General features: G+C 38.7%; 1 protein-coding gene across 2 annotated transcripts; it reads right to left on the reverse strand.

The window, feature by feature from the left end:
- Positions 1-404: 404 nt before the first annotated feature.
- Positions 405-19,109, reverse strand: LOC147330776 (sodium- and chloride-dependent GABA transporter 2-like). 2 transcript variants are annotated; one of them, XM_086292573.1, is made up of 14 exons: positions 18,598-19,109; positions 11,761-11,895; positions 11,535-11,675; positions 11,226-11,313; positions 9,105-9,237; positions 7,990-8,124; positions 7,809-7,912; positions 7,008-7,132; positions 5,290-5,402; positions 5,042-5,179; positions 3,739-3,841; positions 2,585-2,685; positions 2,275-2,445; positions 405-2,189 (listed from the first exon to the last, which is right to left on the reverse strand). In XM_086292573.1, the coding sequence occupies exons 1-14, from the start codon at positions 18,770-18,772 to the stop codon at positions 2,097-2,099; spliced, it is 1,755 nt and encodes a 584-aa protein (XP_086148699.1). In that variant the 5' UTR covers positions 18,773-19,109; the 3' UTR covers positions 405-2,096. The 2 variants fall into 2 exon arrangements, with proteins under 2 accessions (XP_086148699.1, XP_086148700.1); XM_086292574.1 differs by lacking the exon at positions 18,598-19,109 and adding an exon at positions 12,211-12,577 and having other exon boundaries at positions 406-2,189.
- Positions 19,110-19,134: the final 25 nt, after the last annotated feature.

The following is a 19,134-nucleotide window of genomic DNA, read 5'->3' on the forward strand; positions in this document are numbered from 1 at the left end:
GTGCAAATAACCTGTAGACAATATTAATTCACCAAACTATTAGACATTCCTACTTAGTTATCACTATCAAAACAAATTCCGTTTTAAAGCCAAATTGATTATTACAATGTGTATTGGTTATAAGTTTTAACTCCGCAAGGAACAAGAATAAAACCACGAGAGCAATTAAATGACGAGCAGCATCAATCAAATATTGATTACTGCATATCTGTAAAATGAAAGCTCCGGAGAGACACAACGAGTGTCTACAAACATCTGTAAAGCATGTTGGAGGAGCTGAATTTCAGCCAGTTGTTTGGGATTTTTTCAAATTAATGTAATTATGAACACAGAAAGGTGCCATCAGATTGTCATCCACCATGCAATGCCATCTAGAAAGCATGTGATTGGCAACAGTTTTATTTTCTAGCATGACAACAAGCCCAAACGATCTGTCAATGCTCCAGACACAATGGAAACTGATCAGTCATGGATTGGCCTGCACCATAGTCTGTATCTGTCACACTCTCTCAACACATTCACTTAAATTACAGAAAAGCTTTCACAGTGAAAGCTAAATTATTCCCCAAAGTATTTTATTATACAAATTCAAGGTCAAATATCAAGACACATTTAAAAAGTCTTGTAACCAATACAATAATCCAAGAAAATACAATGCACCTTAAAGTAAAAGTAGGAGTTCAGTTATAAATGTAAGGAGCAAACATTAACCACTTTTTGACAGACTTGAAGAGCAATATTTATTTGGTTTATTATACATGTTGATAAAAAAAAGAATATCATGAAATATACTCTGAATGCTTAAAATACATACGGATCGTTAGGCCTAGTGTTTCCTGATATGTGTGTGTAGCACAAGCAACATGAAACACATACCAGAAAACGTCAAGGAGAAATCTTTCCAAAGGACACAATTTCATAGTTACTCCTCAGTTCCAGGTAATTAAAAAAGGAGGGGGCACTAAAGGAGTCTGAAGTAAAAAACAAAAACAAAACTGACCTCTGTTGCTTACATTCAGTGTATTTCAGCCAAAAAACTATAGGAATATAAACATAAAAAAGGTTCAGAACACTGAAAACTTGATGTGCGATCCTTGGCATTACTTAGCATGTCAGCATGTAGCAATGTTGACCTTTGTTCTATGAAATGTAAGTTTTTATTTTTCATGCGTATGTTATAAAGCATTTTGTATCTTGTATATTGTAGCTGTAACCAAAATAAAGCTACAAGCTTAGTGAAGCTAATCTTTTTCATTTTAAATGTTATGAAGGTGTTTCTACGCAGGTCCCCATGTTATTTAAGTATTTAGAACTTAATGCCAGAATGATGATAGATATAGTTTTTAAAACAGGTTCTGACTGAGAGAGGAACAGAAAAACAGCCTTTTACTTTTCAATTTGTATGAATATATAAAAACGTTGTGTTAAAATAACCCAGATTTCCATGAAACATCACAAAAACACAACAGAAGTAGCAGTTGATGTAGGAAATCATTAAAAAAGTGATCATCATAAAAACGTGTTAAACTGTGAATATGTGTTTTCAGCTCAATACTTTTAAACACTAAAAGACCTTGCTTTTATGTTTCTAAAAAAGAAAAAAAAACTTGTCACGGTGCGAGGGGCTGCACGGCGCGTTGTCACCATGGCGATCCGCGTTAACGGAAATTTGCTGCGTTAATGCGGTTATGGTGTTAACGTCATTCTAACAAGATTTAACGCCGACAGCACTAGTTTTAAAATCTCTATTCACTGTGTTGGTCTATAAATAATAATTGTAAGTTTCTTTTCAATCTCAACGTCTGTGTGTTCGTAGTGAGTTTAAAGTAAAAATGTTATTGTTAGGGTTTGAGGTATTTGAAATGCAAATTAAAGTCATATCAGAGGCTCCATATCAGTGTAGTATTTTATACATTCAGCCTCTAACAGATATTCAGACATTTCGTGCTTCAGATAGACCCTTTCACCTTATAAAAAATATTAATACCAGCCACCATATATGTGCATAATAGAGGACCCACACCTTAAGTATTATTTAAAACGCAAATTAAAAGGTACATTTAAAGATTTGCATTTCAGTGAATAAGGCTGAACAGTTATTTTGGGGCACGTAGTGAATCATGGACATTTATCATTTCCTTTTCCATTCCTCGAAGATCACTTGCAGGCTGGGAGCTGGTCTTCAGACGCTTGGTAAAGGAATTAATATTGTCAGTTATTATCAGGTATTATCAGTTATTATCACTAACAGCCGACACTAACAACATCACTGACCTGCCAGAGACTCCCTCTTCCTTTGGCCAGTTTGTAGATCATAGTGACTGGGACCATAGAAAGTGACGACAGCGCGAGGAACCAGCCAATGCAGTAAGCCCACCAAGGATACATGTATGTGTTGTTGAACTTCAGAGGGGTGTACCTCAGGAGCAAAAATATAAGTGTTCCCTTCAAAAGAAAACATATAAATAATAAACATTATGGGATGAATTTCCCATATGTGGGACTAATAAAGCTTATCTCATCTTATCTTATGAGAATAGAGCATACTGATAAACTGTTTACAGAAGCTGCTTTAGAAACTTACACTGCAAATGAGAGGGGTGGCATAGAGCCAGCAGTACTTGATCAGTGACAGAGGTCTGTATCCAATCATGTCCTCAATGTTGGTGTAGAAGCGATCGGCACCTAGAACAGAGACAGTTTACTAGAAAGAAACTTGTGTTTAACTTTTAATATTTCCCCACAACAAAATTATATTTTTAAGGTTTTTACAATGACCGCTTTTTCAAATGAGTTATACAGTGAATATGGGCTGTAAACTCTCAGCTTCCTTTAAGGAAGAGGTCTTTGTCAATTGTTCAGGTTCCTCAAATTATTTTAAGGACACACTGCATACCATGCTAATATATGCCAGGTTTTCAGCTAATAGGTCTTTGAGAATCACCTTGTTGGTACAAAAATACTACTTTATGCTATTTTGTCATAAAATCAACCAAAGAAAAGGGAATAAATTATGTTTTTGCCTGAAGATACAATATAAAATCAGTTATTTGCTTGTATTTTATTTGTAGACACAACACTAGTTCATCCCTTGAGTTATGTGTTTAACAAACAAAATAAAACATTCCTCTGAAAATGGGCCGGTACAAGAACTGGACTGACAATAAGTGAAAACAGCCAACGTCCAAAGAAAAACCTTGAAATACCTTCAGAAAGCCTGGAGTATTATTCAAGACAACTTAAAAAATATAATAAGATAATCTGACTCCTTGAAAGATAAATATAAGAAAAAAAGATACAGGGCTGGGTGTGGGGGGCTTGGGGACTCACACCATTCAGCTATCCACTCGTGCTGATTATGCAAATAATAACATGTCGCAAATATCTTCCAAAAAACACTGCATCAGGTATGAAAACAGACCTGCTTTTGTCTGCATTAAATTCAGTACATTTCAAGATTTCTGCAGATACGATAAGATGCAATAAGTTCAATAGCAAAAAAACCTGCATCCCCATCTTTCAGTTGATACTGTGCCTCTTTAGCAGGTCCTGACAGTTGCTTTTAAATTACCAAAAATGCTTTGTGCTGTAAATCCAGCCCTACATGTGTATGTATATACAGCATGTATAGAGATTTACAAGATATATTTTGGTAATAATAGTGGACAGCTATTAGGACGTCACTATAAAAAGACATACAAACCAAAGACTTTTATAACAATAATAATTTTGTCTTACCATAAATCCATCCAATCGTAACTGACTGGAAAATTGCCATCAGCAGCAGAGTAGGACCGCTGCAAACATAGTGATCGAAGATCTGCAGAATGTATGCACCAGCCTAAAATTAAAACATTCATCATGTTAATCTTGAAGCTATTCACACTTATTATCTAGTATATCAACAACTTTGATATCCTACAAACTTAGAAAGCAAAGTGAACTCTATATTATACTAAAAGAAGCATTAGGACAAAATCTCATCAACAAATTTCATAAATCTCCAGACAGGGGCATGTTTACCAATAAATTAGGTTAATTAGGTTAATATGCTCTTTGTGAACTGAAGAAACCATTTGCTGCAGTTTTGAAAGACAGCCGCTTCTCCACTCAGGTCTGGGTTGATGAGATTCCCACACCCCCATCACTCTGTTGTGTCCTGCCTGGGCCATCCTTCCTAACCCTTCTAAAAACACCTTGCCTACAAATTGACCAAACTGCTCTGTAACTGTAAGCCTAAGTCCCAGATGCCCTTCAACGTACATCCATTTTTGCTAATTATTTCCAATCTTGTCCTTTTGACCACAACCCATAGCTCGTGGTTATAAGTGAGGCTATGAACATCCCTGTCACTGTTCCTACCACTCTCCCCACTCAAGACCCTGAGGTACTTGAACTTTTCTACATGTGGCAGCAATGCCAACCAACTTGGAGCAGGCATTCCAATCCAATCAGACTTCAAGGTGGTAATTCTCATCATTGCTGCTCCCCATTTGCCAGCAAACTGCCACTTGATGAAGCCTGAAGGATCACATCATACACAAAAAGCAAGGTTGTGATCATGAGTCCATTATGTCTCACACAAATGTATTAATAAGAATTTTGAACAGAATCAGAAACAAAGGGAATTCAACACCCACCAAACCTGACATTGCTATTAATTCAAAGCGGGGTTTCACTATTGTTGTGAAGGAACTAAAAGTCCACAGCAACGGGCCCAGTACCACATACACCTGAAGTGTCCTCGCAGGACACCCAGACTCCCCTGAGCACATGCAGACATGTGATTTTTGTGCTTCCCTTGTTTTGATTTCCATTTTGTTATACCCGTGATACCAAGCCCACCAAGCCTGGGGCATTTACAAAAACACTGAACAAGATCCATATAAAAGCAGATGCCATTAAATATTCAGATTTACACAACCATCATTTTTTTGTAGCACTACATTTTTCCAGTCTTGCATTGCCACTGTTCCAACTTTTATGAAATGAATTTCAGGCATGAAAGTTATAATAATTATGCTGTTTTTAAACATCTCACCTGTGACACCAATAACAGGCCAAACAGATAGCAAAGCGCACAGATCAGCATCAGATAAAGCTCTCTGTGATATCCTTTCCTTAAATGGGAGGGGAAGACATCTGTCAAAGAGGTCATGATGCTTTCAAGACCTGCAAACTTGAGAATTACACAAAGACAGGTTAGTGTCGAGGTAAGTTAACCAGAAGAAAAAAAAAACAATACTGCATTACATTTTCTTAGGAGATATAAAAAAAACTGCAACTCACCTGACCATCTATTCCTAACAAGATGATCATGGCAAAGAAGCACACAGACCAGACCTGAGGCCAAGGCAGCAGGGTCACAGCTTGTGGGTAGACTATGAAAACAAGGCCTGGACCTACAAAGTGAAACAGATGCCAAAGTGTCTCTAAATGACAACTTTATGATCATTACGGAGTTGTACAATTGTTAAGGAAATGCAGATTGGATCAAATAAATCTGAAACATGTTAAATGGTAGGAATAGAAAATGAATTACCAGTAAGGTGCTGATTTCTTATATACATTTAAATAGGCCTAAATTCAAGCTGAAATTAAGAAGTCAGAAATGCTGTGTGGCTACCTTAAGAGAGCTGCGAATAAATGAATGTCCATAAACCTCAGTGAAGAGAAGCTATGTTTTAAGAAGCAGGGAGCGCTACGATTCCTCCAGAATGATGCGAGAAACCGATAAAGTAATGCAGAAAACAACTGCTTCAGTTATTCCTGCTAAAGATGGTTCCACAAGCTAATAAAACATTCAGTCCACTTAGTTTTTCATACACTGCTTCTGCCTTTTTTAAATTTACTGAAATGTAAAACCTTGAAAGACGGTGTACTTTATGTAGATAGAAAAGGCATGCATAGTCCCTTGAGGGATGCAATATGCCTCCAGAAAGCAGGTTGTAGTTAATGGAAAACAACATTTTCCATAATAGTAGTGTTTTTTTGTACATAGTAGTTCAAAACAACAGCCGGGAAAGATAGATGCATTAGGTTTATGTTTCCAACAGTGTCCTTAAGGCACTTAATATTTTAAAGTAAAGACTCAACAATAATACAGAGAAAAAAGGAAAAAAACTACAACGATCATTTGACCCTCTATGAGCAAGCGCTTTGGCAACAGTGGGAAGGAAAAACGTCCTTTTTATGATAAGAAACTTTCGGCAGAAGCAGACTCAGGGGAGGGGCGGCTATCTGCTGTGACCAGTTGGGTGTGAGGGAAGAAATATTAACAATAACTAATTATTGCTACTGCTAAATAGAACAGCCTGATGGTCAAAAATACAAATATTGCTCTATGATATTGACTGACAGACCATCTGATAATAAAATCTGTGCTGCATTCATGTGTTGGGGTTGTTATTGACTACAGAAACCCTGGGTGGCATTCTTACTCAATTTTGGTTGGCAGTAGTTGAGCACACACTACACAGCATGGAGTACAGACATTTCAGCATTACAAGCACAAGCTGCTCCAAGTCTTGGGAAATAAGGGACAATCATTCCATGCTTGTGAAAATTCCCCAGCATCATGCCTTATATTGTCAAAGTCAGTAGTGCCAGAGCTGATCCTGTATGCTTGTGGATAATTTTAAAATTTAAGTCTAAAAATCCTAACTATAAAAATGAAAAATAAGAGCTCATACACCTCGACCAAGGCTGAAAACTGCTTCCATGAACTGAGCTGCTGGATCCAGCTGAGTTCATGATATTATCTTGAGAACATTTAGATGACATTTTCCTCTTTTTTCAATTTGATGCATGTGTTGTGTGAAAGAACTAATCTGCTTGCAGTGTTAAAGAAGCTCTTTTAAAAATTCTTGTGTCCAGAGTTGTACTTGGATCAACTTTGAAACTAAATCACAAGCTTTCATGTTAATCTGTCTTTATTTTTTGCATAATGGATGAGGTAAAAAAAAAAAAAAGCCAGACTCAAATACTTTTCAGACTGACATCCGTACCTGACTCAGCGACTGTAGCAATGTCGACACCCTGCTTTTGCGACATGTAACCCAGAACTGAGAAAATGGCAAAGCCTGACATGAAGCTGGTCGCGCTGTTCAACAAACAAAGATAAAAGGAGTCTCTGCAAATCAGAAAGAAAGCATAATGTCACTATTTTCTTTAAGACAATAAAAAGATAATGGGCTGTGGGAAACACTTTCATTGTTACCCACTGGTTAATATTCTGTTTGCGGTAGTGCTTGAGGTGCTAATTCAGTTAACAAGGTGCTTCTCAGCACAGATTGCTTTTCTTTGCAGCCTTAGTGAGTTCAGTGCAGATGTTTATAAACCAGTTCTACAGCTGCTACAGATTCTCAGGGATCTCCTTGAGAGCAAAAAACAAGGACTGCGGTTGCCAGTAATCCAGTATGGTTTTACTGGAGTCTGCCCATAGAATACATAAATAATAAAGTGCATGGAATAAAGCACTACATGAATGTGTGATTAAAATGTGATCTGTAGTCTAAAGTGCTTTAAGAGGTTAGTAAGATAGAAAAGTGCTTTGTACGGTGACTGAATGTCTACCTGTGCTTAAAGGTTAATAAAAATAGAAGGGGTAATGGATGCACATATTACAAGGGCTGTAATCAAAATCATTTTCAAGTATGTGTTTTCTTGATGTGTTATTTACTTAGACCAGTGCTAAAGCCTTTCAGAAAGTAAGAAAGCTGCTGTAAACACATTTAGTGGCAAAGTATTTGGAGACAGCCACTGACATACAAACTAAAATGTTTGTCACATCTTCGTGAGGAGCTCACCTGTAACAGTTATTGTTGTACTTGTTGTAGCTCCCAAGTGTAGTTAGGCATCCCAAACATATGGCATAAGAATAAAATATTTGTGTTCCAGCATCCATCCAGACCTGTAAACCAAGTTATTAGTTCATAAACACCGCTGCAGAAATGTCTGACACGATTAAGAAATGAGGCTGAATCATACCAGTGGGTCAGCGAGCCGTTCAGGATTGGGATACAAGTAGTACTTGATACCATGGAAGGCTCCAGGAAGGGTCATTCCTCTGACAAACAGCATGATTAACAGGACAAAGGGGAACGTGGCTGTGAAATATGTTGCCTGTATATATATAAAAAATAAATTAGGTTTTAAATTAAGGATTACTTGTTTATGACCACACGCTATGATGAGGCCATGCTGTTAATGTCAGCATCAAGATATTATTCAACAAGTCACACAACTGTGAACAATATTCACAGTTGTGTGAATATTTGCATTTGGTCTTTGGAGGTAACACCAAATGCATAATACCATTCTTATTTAACTGCGACTTCCATGACCAGAATTTAAATCATGTGCGACACATTGGACCAAGAAATAACATAAAGAAGTACAAGAATATAATATTGCTATATTTTCCTTTGTTTATTAAAAGGAGGCTGTATTGTCCATAACAGTTGCAAAACTTGCTTTCATAACCCTCTTTTGTGCCAACTTCGGCTGTTATGTGGTGTGGTGTGGTTCGAATATACTGTATGATAGCCAGGCATGTGCAAATGTGAGACTGAACGACTGCCATGGCGGCAGCCTGAAGGGGGAAAAAAAGCAGTGGACGTCTGGGAGTTCTGATCATTTCATTTTTCTTCACACCACACCTTAATCACTCTGAGAACAAGTAGTAGCAAGTAAGTAATTTGAGCTCAGTACCGAAACAATTTGGGATTTTTATAACAGCAGCCACTGATCATCTCGCCTCACTACACAACAACTTAACCGCATTTTATGTCAGTAGGTGATGTAATTTCATTCTTACACAACTAACGGATATACAAAGGTCGTGAAGGGAAATTGAGGAAACAGGTGTGCCTAAAAGTTTACAAATCCAGATTAGAAAGTATGCAAAACATCTGTCTATCTCTAGAACACTCCAAAAAAAAAGAAAATTAGATTTTCACAATAAAATTGGCAACAGCTACAAAGACACTGTGCAACATGAAATGAATCTGAATGATTCCCTGAAGAACCTGAAAGCCAGTGACAACTGCTGAAAACTGCTGAGGGTATAAAATGCGACTCAACATTTTTCCTTTTAGTGTTACCTTTCCCGTGGATCTTACTCCCTTCCAAACACAAAAGTAGCAGATGACCCAGGCTAGAAGATGGCACAGAGAAAGGTCCCACTGTATGGTTCCCAAGTTCTCTATGCCGCTGGATATATTCAACACCCGACGCCTGAAAGAAGACGTACTATCAGTGTATGGAAAGGTCTTTTAAACCAATGTATGTAGTCGGGTAAAACCTACTCTTTTGTAAAAATTTGAATCTAGTTAATTCACAAAGACTTTAAAAATGAAGATTCAGTGAGTGTGGCTAGAAAACTGATGTCAGCATACTTACACAGTGGACTACTTAAGTACTTACATATAGATTGACAAGTCACTGGGTTCGGCATGAAAGGTCTGTTGAAGTTAAAGCTCATGAAACTATTTAGAATGACACAAGCTTCAACATGCAATTAAAAGCCCTTCACACCTTCAGTACATGGGTGTTTTCAGTTATTATAGCCAAATTAAGTGTTTAATGCCAGGGGCAACTACGTTCCACCCTAACAGAGCAACATCAAAAAAGTGACTGAGACATCAGTTTAACAGTTTGTAGATCTCTACACACTGACAGCAAAATGTCAAAAGAAGTAACAGACCCTACTACTTGTATCTAAAGCATCTTCACACTAAACATTTATCAAAATGTGGGATATTTCTGTAAGATTTTTAATTTAGTTTTGGTGTTCTACACATTCTAAATGTGTCATAACAGTTTAACCCTGCTTAACAGACACATGACATTTCATACTACTCCTAACCTATAATTTCCTCTAGATTTGTACTTCTCATTTTAAAAAGTCAAGTAAAATTCTTTAAAAACTATACTGGTGTTATAAAGTATATGTCAGTATACACAGAATACTATAATGAGTATCAAATGATACTTATTATAGTACTCATCAAATAGTAGCAAATAAGTGTTTTGCAAAAAAGATCTGTTATCATAGTCCCTTATCATAGCAATTAAAGCCAGAGAAAAACAATAATTAATGACACTTACTCTCATTGGCCACTTTATTAGGTACAACTGTATTAATGTAAATATCTAATCAGCCAGCAGGATAGCAGCAAGTCGGTGCATTCATGCACTTAGATGTGGTCAAAACAACCTGCTGAACTTTAAAGTGATCATCAACAAGAGAAAGAAGTGCGAATTACATGACTCTGAACATGATTACAGATAAGCCAGTTGTAGCTCGAGTATTTTAGAAACCGCTAATCTACTGGGATTATGCCACCATCCACAGTTTATAGCTAATGGTCAAAGAAAACCATTAGCTTGCTGATGCCAGAGGTCATCAACAAGGCCAATACCCCAATACCGCTAATTGGTAACCCTAATTACTAGTTGTTATAACCAAGGCGTGCAGAAGACCATATCTGAATACAAAATGCATCAAACATGAAAGCAGATGGAGAGCAGCAGAAGACCATACTGGGTGCCACTCCAAACACCTACAAACAGGAAACTGAGGCTATAGTTCCAGTAAGTTCACCAGAGTCGGTCAACTGAAGACTAGAAAAGTTTTGCCTGATTTGATGAGCTTTGATTTTTGCTCACACATTCAGATGGTAAACAACATGAACTGACGTAAACAACATGAATTGAGCGATGTTCAAATACTGCAGCCTGTCTGACTTTTGTTGCTAATCATGTCCATCCCTTTATGATCGCAATGTGCCCGTTTTCTGATGGCTGCTTCCAGCAGGATAATGCACCATGTCACAAAGCTCTAATTACCTCAAAATAGTTTCTTGAATATGACATTGAGTACCCCTCTGGCCTCCACAGTACCCAGATCTCAATTCAATACAGCACCTTTGGGATGTGGTGCAAATTTCTTTTCTGAGAAATGTTTCCAGCACCTTGTTCAATCTATGGTATAAAGAATTAAGGGAGTTCTGAAGGCAAAAAAAAAAATGGATCTACCCTTGTACTAACTAGGTCTACTTAATATAGTGAATGTGAAGCCCTCCAAACTACATGATAAATTACCATTAATTACCATTAATGCTAACAGCCATGTAATGCATGTAATATACGTATCTGAATTTACATACATTTTGAAACAATATTGAGGATTGTTAAAAAATTATCTCTGATTTGTGACTTACTGCCAAAACTCTAAAACAGAAGATGATGCATTCACAGGTGATGTCCAGTTGGCAGTAGTATTGTAGTTGTTAATTTCTACACAACGATCTGAAATGTATCAAAATCTTGTTAAACACGCTCTGCTGACACATCAACAAGTGAATACTGCATTAAATATTGTGAACATTAGCTTTAGTATTTCATAAATGTATAGTTGTGTGAATATTTGCATATTAACATTTCAATCCAATCTTTACATACTTCCAATTCATTTACCAATTAAGTCAGTAATTTGTTGATGTATATGTGGGACAGAAAATTGAATTTACTCGTGTTCCAGGTGTTATTACAGGTGGCCCATGGCAACTCTCCAGAGAAGGAAGAGAACAAGTAGAGAAAAGCCCAGGCTAAAATCACAATATAGCTGATACTTCCATAGAAAATGATCATTTGGCTGGTGTATCCCATGCCTGGAAACAACATAACTGTTAACATTGCATTCCCTCAGTTTTTCTTCATTGATCTGCTTCACCACAATCCCAGTGGTTAGCTCACCTTCAAACAAGGGGCAGACCTTCCTCCAGCACATGATCCCCCCCTGACTGGTGTACTGGCCCAGTGCCGTCTCCAGCACAAATAGAGGTATGCCACAGGTCACAAGGAACAGGACATAAGGAATTAAGAAAGCACCTAGAGGTAGGAAAAAATAAACAGTAAACAACATATGGATTGGCTCTGCTTTGAGGGCAGCAAATGTTAACAGTTAAAATAACAGGGACGAAATACAGTAACGACATTATATCCTCCTGATAACCAAGCAAAATAGTATCTTTCAGTTTAACTGTTTAATGAATCACACAAGGGGATCAATGCTCTTTATCTGATTCAGCTGTTAGCTCAATTCCATTTGCTGTCCAGAGAGACGGATTTATAAAGTCTATCAGCAGAGACACGCCAAGACTCACACCTACATGCATGTGCAAGCACACATACATACATGCATACCTACAGATACTGTCACGGCCAGGCGGATCAGCTGCACGCTGATCAGCCCTCTCTGTTTCTCTCTCTCTCTTCCTCTTCTCTCTCGCCGGGGCAGAACTCACTGTGGGTTCACGCCCTCAGCCCACGCCCTCGGGAGATGAGACACCTGGAGCAGCATTTAAGCCAGGAGGTGACTGCTGTTCGTCGCTGGATCGTTGTCTACCACGCGTTAGTGAAGTCAAGCTACAACAAGTTTAGTTAAGAGTGTTTTCCTCTGTGCGTCGTTCTTAACCCTGTCTCCCTGTCTACAGAGCTTCCTGGATTTTTCCCCGTGTGATTCCTGTGTGGCAGTGTCGGAGTGTGAGCCTGTGATCGTGTGAGTGGATATTCTGAAGAACGCGTGCTTTCCCTTGGACTTCCCTGGAGACCCCTTCTCCCCCCACTCAGCTGTATATAACACCCCCCCGCACATTCTTGTATATACACCTGGTGACTTGTAAATAAATCCTTCTTGTGAGCATCAGAACCGGAGTCCTGTGCTTGAGTCCTCCTCCAAACCGTAACAGATACACATGCTGACAAATGGAAAATTATGCAAAATGTATCAAAGTGTTAATCAGACATACAGAATTATACAACAATTAAAATACTGGCTGTGGCACAGCCTGCTAATAGATGCACCTGTGGTATCACTACTTGACCTCTAACCTCTAACCTTTAGTTCAAGGTCACTGAGATTCGAACTCGTTGGAGATTTTTAGTAAATGCACTTGTGGTATCGATTTCAAAATGTTAGGTAACTTCCTTCTTGAGTTATCATATCCACAAGATTTTTAGAAAACTTGACTTCTGACCCCTGACCTTGAGGCTGAGATTTTTTAGCAGATACACCTGTGGGATCTATTTGAAACACCACTTGTGTTAGGCTTGATTTCTTAATGTAAGGGTGAAACCTAAGGTAACCTCTAAAAATTTAAACTCTTCAACATTTTTTAGGTATAACAAGTAAACAAAGGTGATACAGCAAGTCAAGCTTGCGGGTAGATTTAGAAACCCAGTCGCTCTTGAGATCCTGTTCTAAAGTGTCCAGTTTAACAAATTTGTACTCTGCCAACCTGGCTTTATTTAACATTTTAAAAAAAGGCAAAGTCAAGACTCCTGGGCTGCAGCTCCTGTTCCTGAGACGGGACAGGCTGGGTTTGATTTAGCTTACATGTTGAAATCTGAAAGTATCATGTATTTCTGGAGGGAAGGCAGCAGAAAGAGCTGTAAGTAATTTACTGAAGTGTCAAAGAACACATTCTTTCACACCTTTCTGGCAGCTGAAGTAAACTTGCTGGTAAATGTGGCTTTTAACCCTCTTTGAGATTAATATTTGCAGCTGTCGAGGCACAGAACCTGTTTTTGGTGCCAAATCGCTCCTCTTCTTGTTATAAATCTCATTAAAATTGACATACATACATACATAACAGCGGTCCCCAACCCCCAGGCCTCGGACCGGTACCGGTCCGTGAGTCGTTTGGTACCGGGCCGCAAGAGTTGAGGCTCAGGTGTGAAATGTATAGTTTTCAGGGGTTTTATCGGTTTTCAGCGTTATTTTGTTATCGTTTTCATCGTTTACTTGGTTTTCCTGGGTCTTTTCACGTGTGTTATGAATAAATTTTCTTTTTTTCGGTACCGGTACTAGTTTTATTTTGTTGTATTTATCCGCGACACCTCAAAGGCCGGTCCATGAAAATATTGTTGGGCATAAACCGGTCCGTGGCGCAAAAAAGGTTGGGGACCGCTGGTTTAGAAAATGCTGCCAAAGCTCTTCATCTTTCATCCTCTGATGACAAATTTTGTTTCATTTACCCACATAAATCTGTTGTACACACACACACACACATGTGAAGAGAGAGAGAGTATGCAAATAGCCACCAAACAGCCATCATAATTCGTCATACAATGAGAACAGGACAAATCAACAATTGACAAGGACTAATTAATATTAAAATCTGTAACATAATGTATTGTTTGGAGTTTAGTCTGTTACTGTTGCTATTTTTACCATTTCTTCTTGCAGCAACTGTAACCCACATAATTTCCTTAGGGATTAATAAAGTATTCTGATTCCGATTGTTTCAGGATGACCTGCCATTATCTGCATACCTGCATCTTTTGCTCGTTTCTCCTCTTCTTTTCTCTTTTTTCTAAACTGAGCACCTGATGGCTTTGAACTTTTCTTGTCCATCTTCCATTGGTTTTAATTTTGCACTCCAGTATGAACACCCATCACCACAACATAACCTAATAGACCAACACCTTAGTTCACAGATTCACTTTGTCTAGAGTTTATTTCTGGGATTTCACACAACCCAGGATTCATATCATGAATAGATAATGGGCTTGGATTTACAACATTATAAATGAAATGTGCTCTATTTGGAAGCAGCCGGGCCCCCTCCCCTTTCGACGGGTTGTGTGTGAGACTTTAAATCATCAAACTGTAAATTTTAAATTTTAAATTCTTATTGATCCCTTTACCCCGAGTCCTAAAGTGTATATTTATTTTCTTACTCTTCTTATATATATTGTTTGTTTACTTGCACTGCTGTAACTGGAGCCTCGTCGTCTCGTCTCTCTATATACTGGACTGTATGTAGCGGAGATGAGAATAAAGTTTACTTTGGCTTCAGCAGCGAGCAGGCGCACCGAGGGCTCTCGCGCTCACTTTTCGTGTACAGAATTTCGAAAAATCATCGGTGCAAATTATAAGTCTGTATCATAATAACTTAAAGAAGTCCAGACGCTTTTCTTTGCAAGCTCCTTTGACTCTGTATCATAATGTCTGGTGTTTTCGTGTTTGTTGGTTTATTTTTATTTTGTTTTTATTTTGTGAGTTGATTATTATTAGATGCTGCTCCAGCCAGAGAATCCCCTACCGCCCCGCCCTCTCCTCCCTGTGCCGCAAGCAGCAGGCGCACCTGGCAAACGGAGGGCGCCCTTACACCCAGCAAATGGGCGATAGAAAACCGATCGGTGCCTATGCCATTCCCTGGCTGACGTTGGGGCAGCATGAGTACGAGCATTTTTTTTTGCCGATGCCCGTGATGCCGCCCCCCACCACGATGCCGCCCCGGGAACCGCCCTTGTCGCCCGTATCTAAAACCACTACTGTGTATAACTCAGGGGCGATTTTAGCCCATTTTGGGGGGGCGCTTCAGCACCCCCCAAAATGAATCAAAGCACCCCCAAAGATTTCTTACTTTTTTTTGAGAACATTCGCTGTTTGTGTGACACACTACTAAAAATATAAAAAGCATACAGTACTGTACTTGTTTGAGACATAAAATTTTAACAACAAAAGTATAGATAACCCCCCTCCCAAAATGGTTTGTTCCAGCTCGCCTCTCCCCTACTCTGGCTCTAGGGCTCTTGCTGCCAGAGCATGGTGGCTGAGACGCAGCGGAGTGGGGGTGTAAGTGCCTGACTTAAAAAGGACATGTTAGCTGCGTTTAACCTTCAGTTACTCTTAGTTAGGTAGGAGTCAGACCATGTTTCTTTTTAGCTGAAAAGCATTACACCAGGTAACCTGCAGTGTTGAAAACGTGTTTTCCAACAATGTTTGCTACCTTATCCGTCCTTCTCTGTCAGCAACTTTTGATCGTCCTGTTGCTCCCATTGAAATGTATACAGCCTATTTAAAATCTAAAACTTTAAATTGTCTGCAGCCTACTGTTGGTTACCACTGTCCTCTTTGAAATGGATACTAACTAGCTAACTGACTGAATGCCCATTAACCTTATAACTCCTGTTGTGTGAGTGTGTGTTTGTGTGCAGAGAGACAGCCAGGTTCATAATGGATATAAGGAGGTTTTTTCAAAAAAAGGAGCCACATTCAGGTAAAAGTGTAAAATCAAATGATCCATCAATCAAGAATAATGTTGGATCAGTGTTTCAATGTTTATATCTTTTATTAGATGTTCATGTGGTTTAGTTATTTGCCTTTTGGTTAAAAGTACACTGAAAGAGGACTTTTTGTTAGTGATCTTAATAGAATTTTTTTCATATTAATGTAATTTTTCATCTAATTGAATACAATCTATTTGTGTATGATTGTCAGTCCAAAGAGGGAGAGAGGAAAGAGGGGAGAGAAAGTACAAGGTCAGGAAGAACCAGGTAAGAAAACAGACAGGGAACAGTGACAGGCACAACAGAAACTGTTAAACTGACAAAGAGGGAAAAAAAACTGATTTTACTCACACAGTCTGGAAGTTGTGTTCTCCCTATATTAAAGCTGCTATACAGAATCTGCAAAACAAACTGGGTTGAAACATTTTTGTCCCTCTTTAACAACATTCCAACATAACATTATAATTGATTGGGGAGATTAAAATTAATGATATATTTTTATGTGGTTCAGCCACAACTCTACTAAAACCTCAGACAGTAATAGGTAGGCCAACTTTTGGACCGTCCAGTTGCCTGTATGACTGCCGCAGTACGTACATCACATTTGCACACTATCAGAAAGTGCCAAACAGCCCTGGTGGAGTGAGGAGCTGTAAAGAGAAGCAGATGCTCTGTTTATATTCTAAAAATGTTTTAAGCTTGTTTCAAAGATTCTGTACTACAGCTTTAAATGTTTTCCAAAAGCACACATACACTTATCAGTGTTTCTCAAACTTCTTACAGTGTTTACCACCTGAGAAAAAATGTCAAGCTCTCCTAAGTACCACTATGAAAGCATGAACCTCATAAATCTTACAACACAAAGTTATTATTATTAAATTAGTAAAATTAGTATCTGCAATAAAGATTTGTTGTCATTGTATACATTCTACCACAGGCAAAGTTGCCTCCATTTTTATAGTTTTTATTAATATTTTGTAATAATTTATTTGTAATAATTTATTCTGTTTTGGGAGTGTTTTTTTAATGTATCTGTATTATATTATACATACACAATAAAAGTGAATCTCTGTCCATAAAATGCACTCAGTTTACTTTTTACTCACTATGAGCATCACTCATTATTCTCCCTGAGTAATTAAGGTTAGGATATGTATTTTTTTCTATTCCAATCCATTCTTCTTTTGCAGCATTTAAATAACCTTTATCAGATTTGATGGTTTTGTTACAGGCAAAGTGTTTTGCTTTTCTTTCACAACTGTGGGGATTAAATTGTGTTAAAATGTACAAAACAGTGATGTCATGTTTTGTGACGAGGACACAGGCACAAAGAGACTTGATGAATTTAAGAATCGTATGATTTAATAAAGAAATTTGCAGACTTGCACAGAGATGGTAAAATTATGATGACTGATAACGGAGACGAAGACAACAGACAATGAGGACAGGGAGGAACAGGGGTTTAAATGCACCAAAGTGACAGTCAGAGAGAACTCGGGAGTCGGGACAACATTTAAGGATGCAGGGACTGACAGAGACAGGTTTATCTTGCCTGGCTGGGCAACTCTCTGGGTGCTCAGCACCCCCAAAGCTCTGATCCTGGAATCGCCCCTGGTATAACTAACGACACTATAACGAGCAACTCCACGGTCTGTGCATCCGTGTGGACAGACTGTTTTCTGGTGAGGAGCAGTCCTGGGATGTGCGCCAGTAGTGGTGATAATAAGCTCCGTATGCGAAAAGTATGCACTGTGGGACTTTCTGCGCACCGCAGCGGTTTGGTACTGCGTTACGTAACAGGTGTGTAGTCTCCGCTGAGACTGGCTCGTGAAAACCACGCTGACTCCGGCCCACGCCCTGCGCTTTGACTGAAAGGCGGTTCTTGAGCTTGTTTTCTAGTCCAGCTTCATATACCAGTGGCATTTGTTACGATGGTTTAACCGACTGCTTCTCGTGTAAACATTTACTAATATAACGACTTTCGGGATGTTTTACTTACTTTACTCCTTATTACACTGAGATCATCACATGGCGTTTACTTTGTAACTTGTTCTGATTGGTAAACTTGCTGCCCTGTTCCAAAACACTGTTGCATTGATCCAGCGCACTTTTTGTTGTTTGCTTCTGTCATGCGCCTAAAACTCTGCAGATTAATCAGTAAAATTCAAATTAGGCTAGAAAAAAAGGCGAAAGCAACTTTCTTTGTAATAAAAAAACAGAATAAATCTGGCAATGTATTTTTTTTTTTCAATAACCTGTGGGACAGAAGGAAACGGGGATGAAAACTAAGCTGCTTATCAACCATTTAATATGTTTTTCATCCTCTAATTAGACCCTCCCCCAACCAAGAAAAAGTCATCTGCGATTAATAAAACAATAGTCTACTGGTCATTCTGTTTCTTCTCTCTCTCTCTCTCTCTCTCTGTTTTTTATTATGGGAACAAAGAGTTTCGGAGGTTCAGACATCGCACTGCACTTTGGTTAAGTAAGGGGGAGAATAACAGAAATACTCACCCCCGCCATTCTTGTAGCAAAGATATGGAAATCTCCACACGTTGCCAAGTCCAATAATAGCACCGGCCACAGACAGGATGGACTCCTTTTTGCTGCCCCACTTGCCACGCTCTTCTACAGTTTTTGAAGTGGTCTTTGTGGAGGAATGGAAGAGTCTGCACAGAGAGTCTGCCATGCTGCTGTGCAGAGAGCTTACCTAATGGTAAAACTGACACAAGTCCCCGAGTTTCTGGAGTGACGGGCTGGGGACCGTGTCATGCAGATGTGCACGAGCTTACCTAAATGTTACCCAATTGTTTCCTAACTGTCCGACTGTGAGGCCACAAACCGAGCTTTGCAAGACTGTCGGGCCAGCAGCCGACTAGTCAGTGAAGTCCAGCTCCCTCCTTAATTGTTTTTTGTTTTGTTTTGTTTTTTGTTCTGATAGAATTCTTCCAACATGTAGCAATTCGCGGTGCGTGCAGATGTTATAACATGACCAACAGCCTATAGGGACAGTGCGAGCATGACGGTGAAGAAACGTGCTTACCTGTCAAA

Source organism: Aulonocara sp. 'chitande type north' Nkhata Bay, linkage group LG5 (genome assembly GCF_057382095.1).
Source record: "Aulonocara sp. 'chitande type north' Nkhata Bay isolate Kocher_YH1m ecotype deep benthic linkage group LG5, A_spYH_male_GT1.1, whole genome shotgun sequence".
NCBI lineage: Eukaryota > Metazoa > Chordata > Actinopteri > Cichliformes > Cichlidae > Aulonocara > Aulonocara sp. 'chitande type north' Nkhata Bay.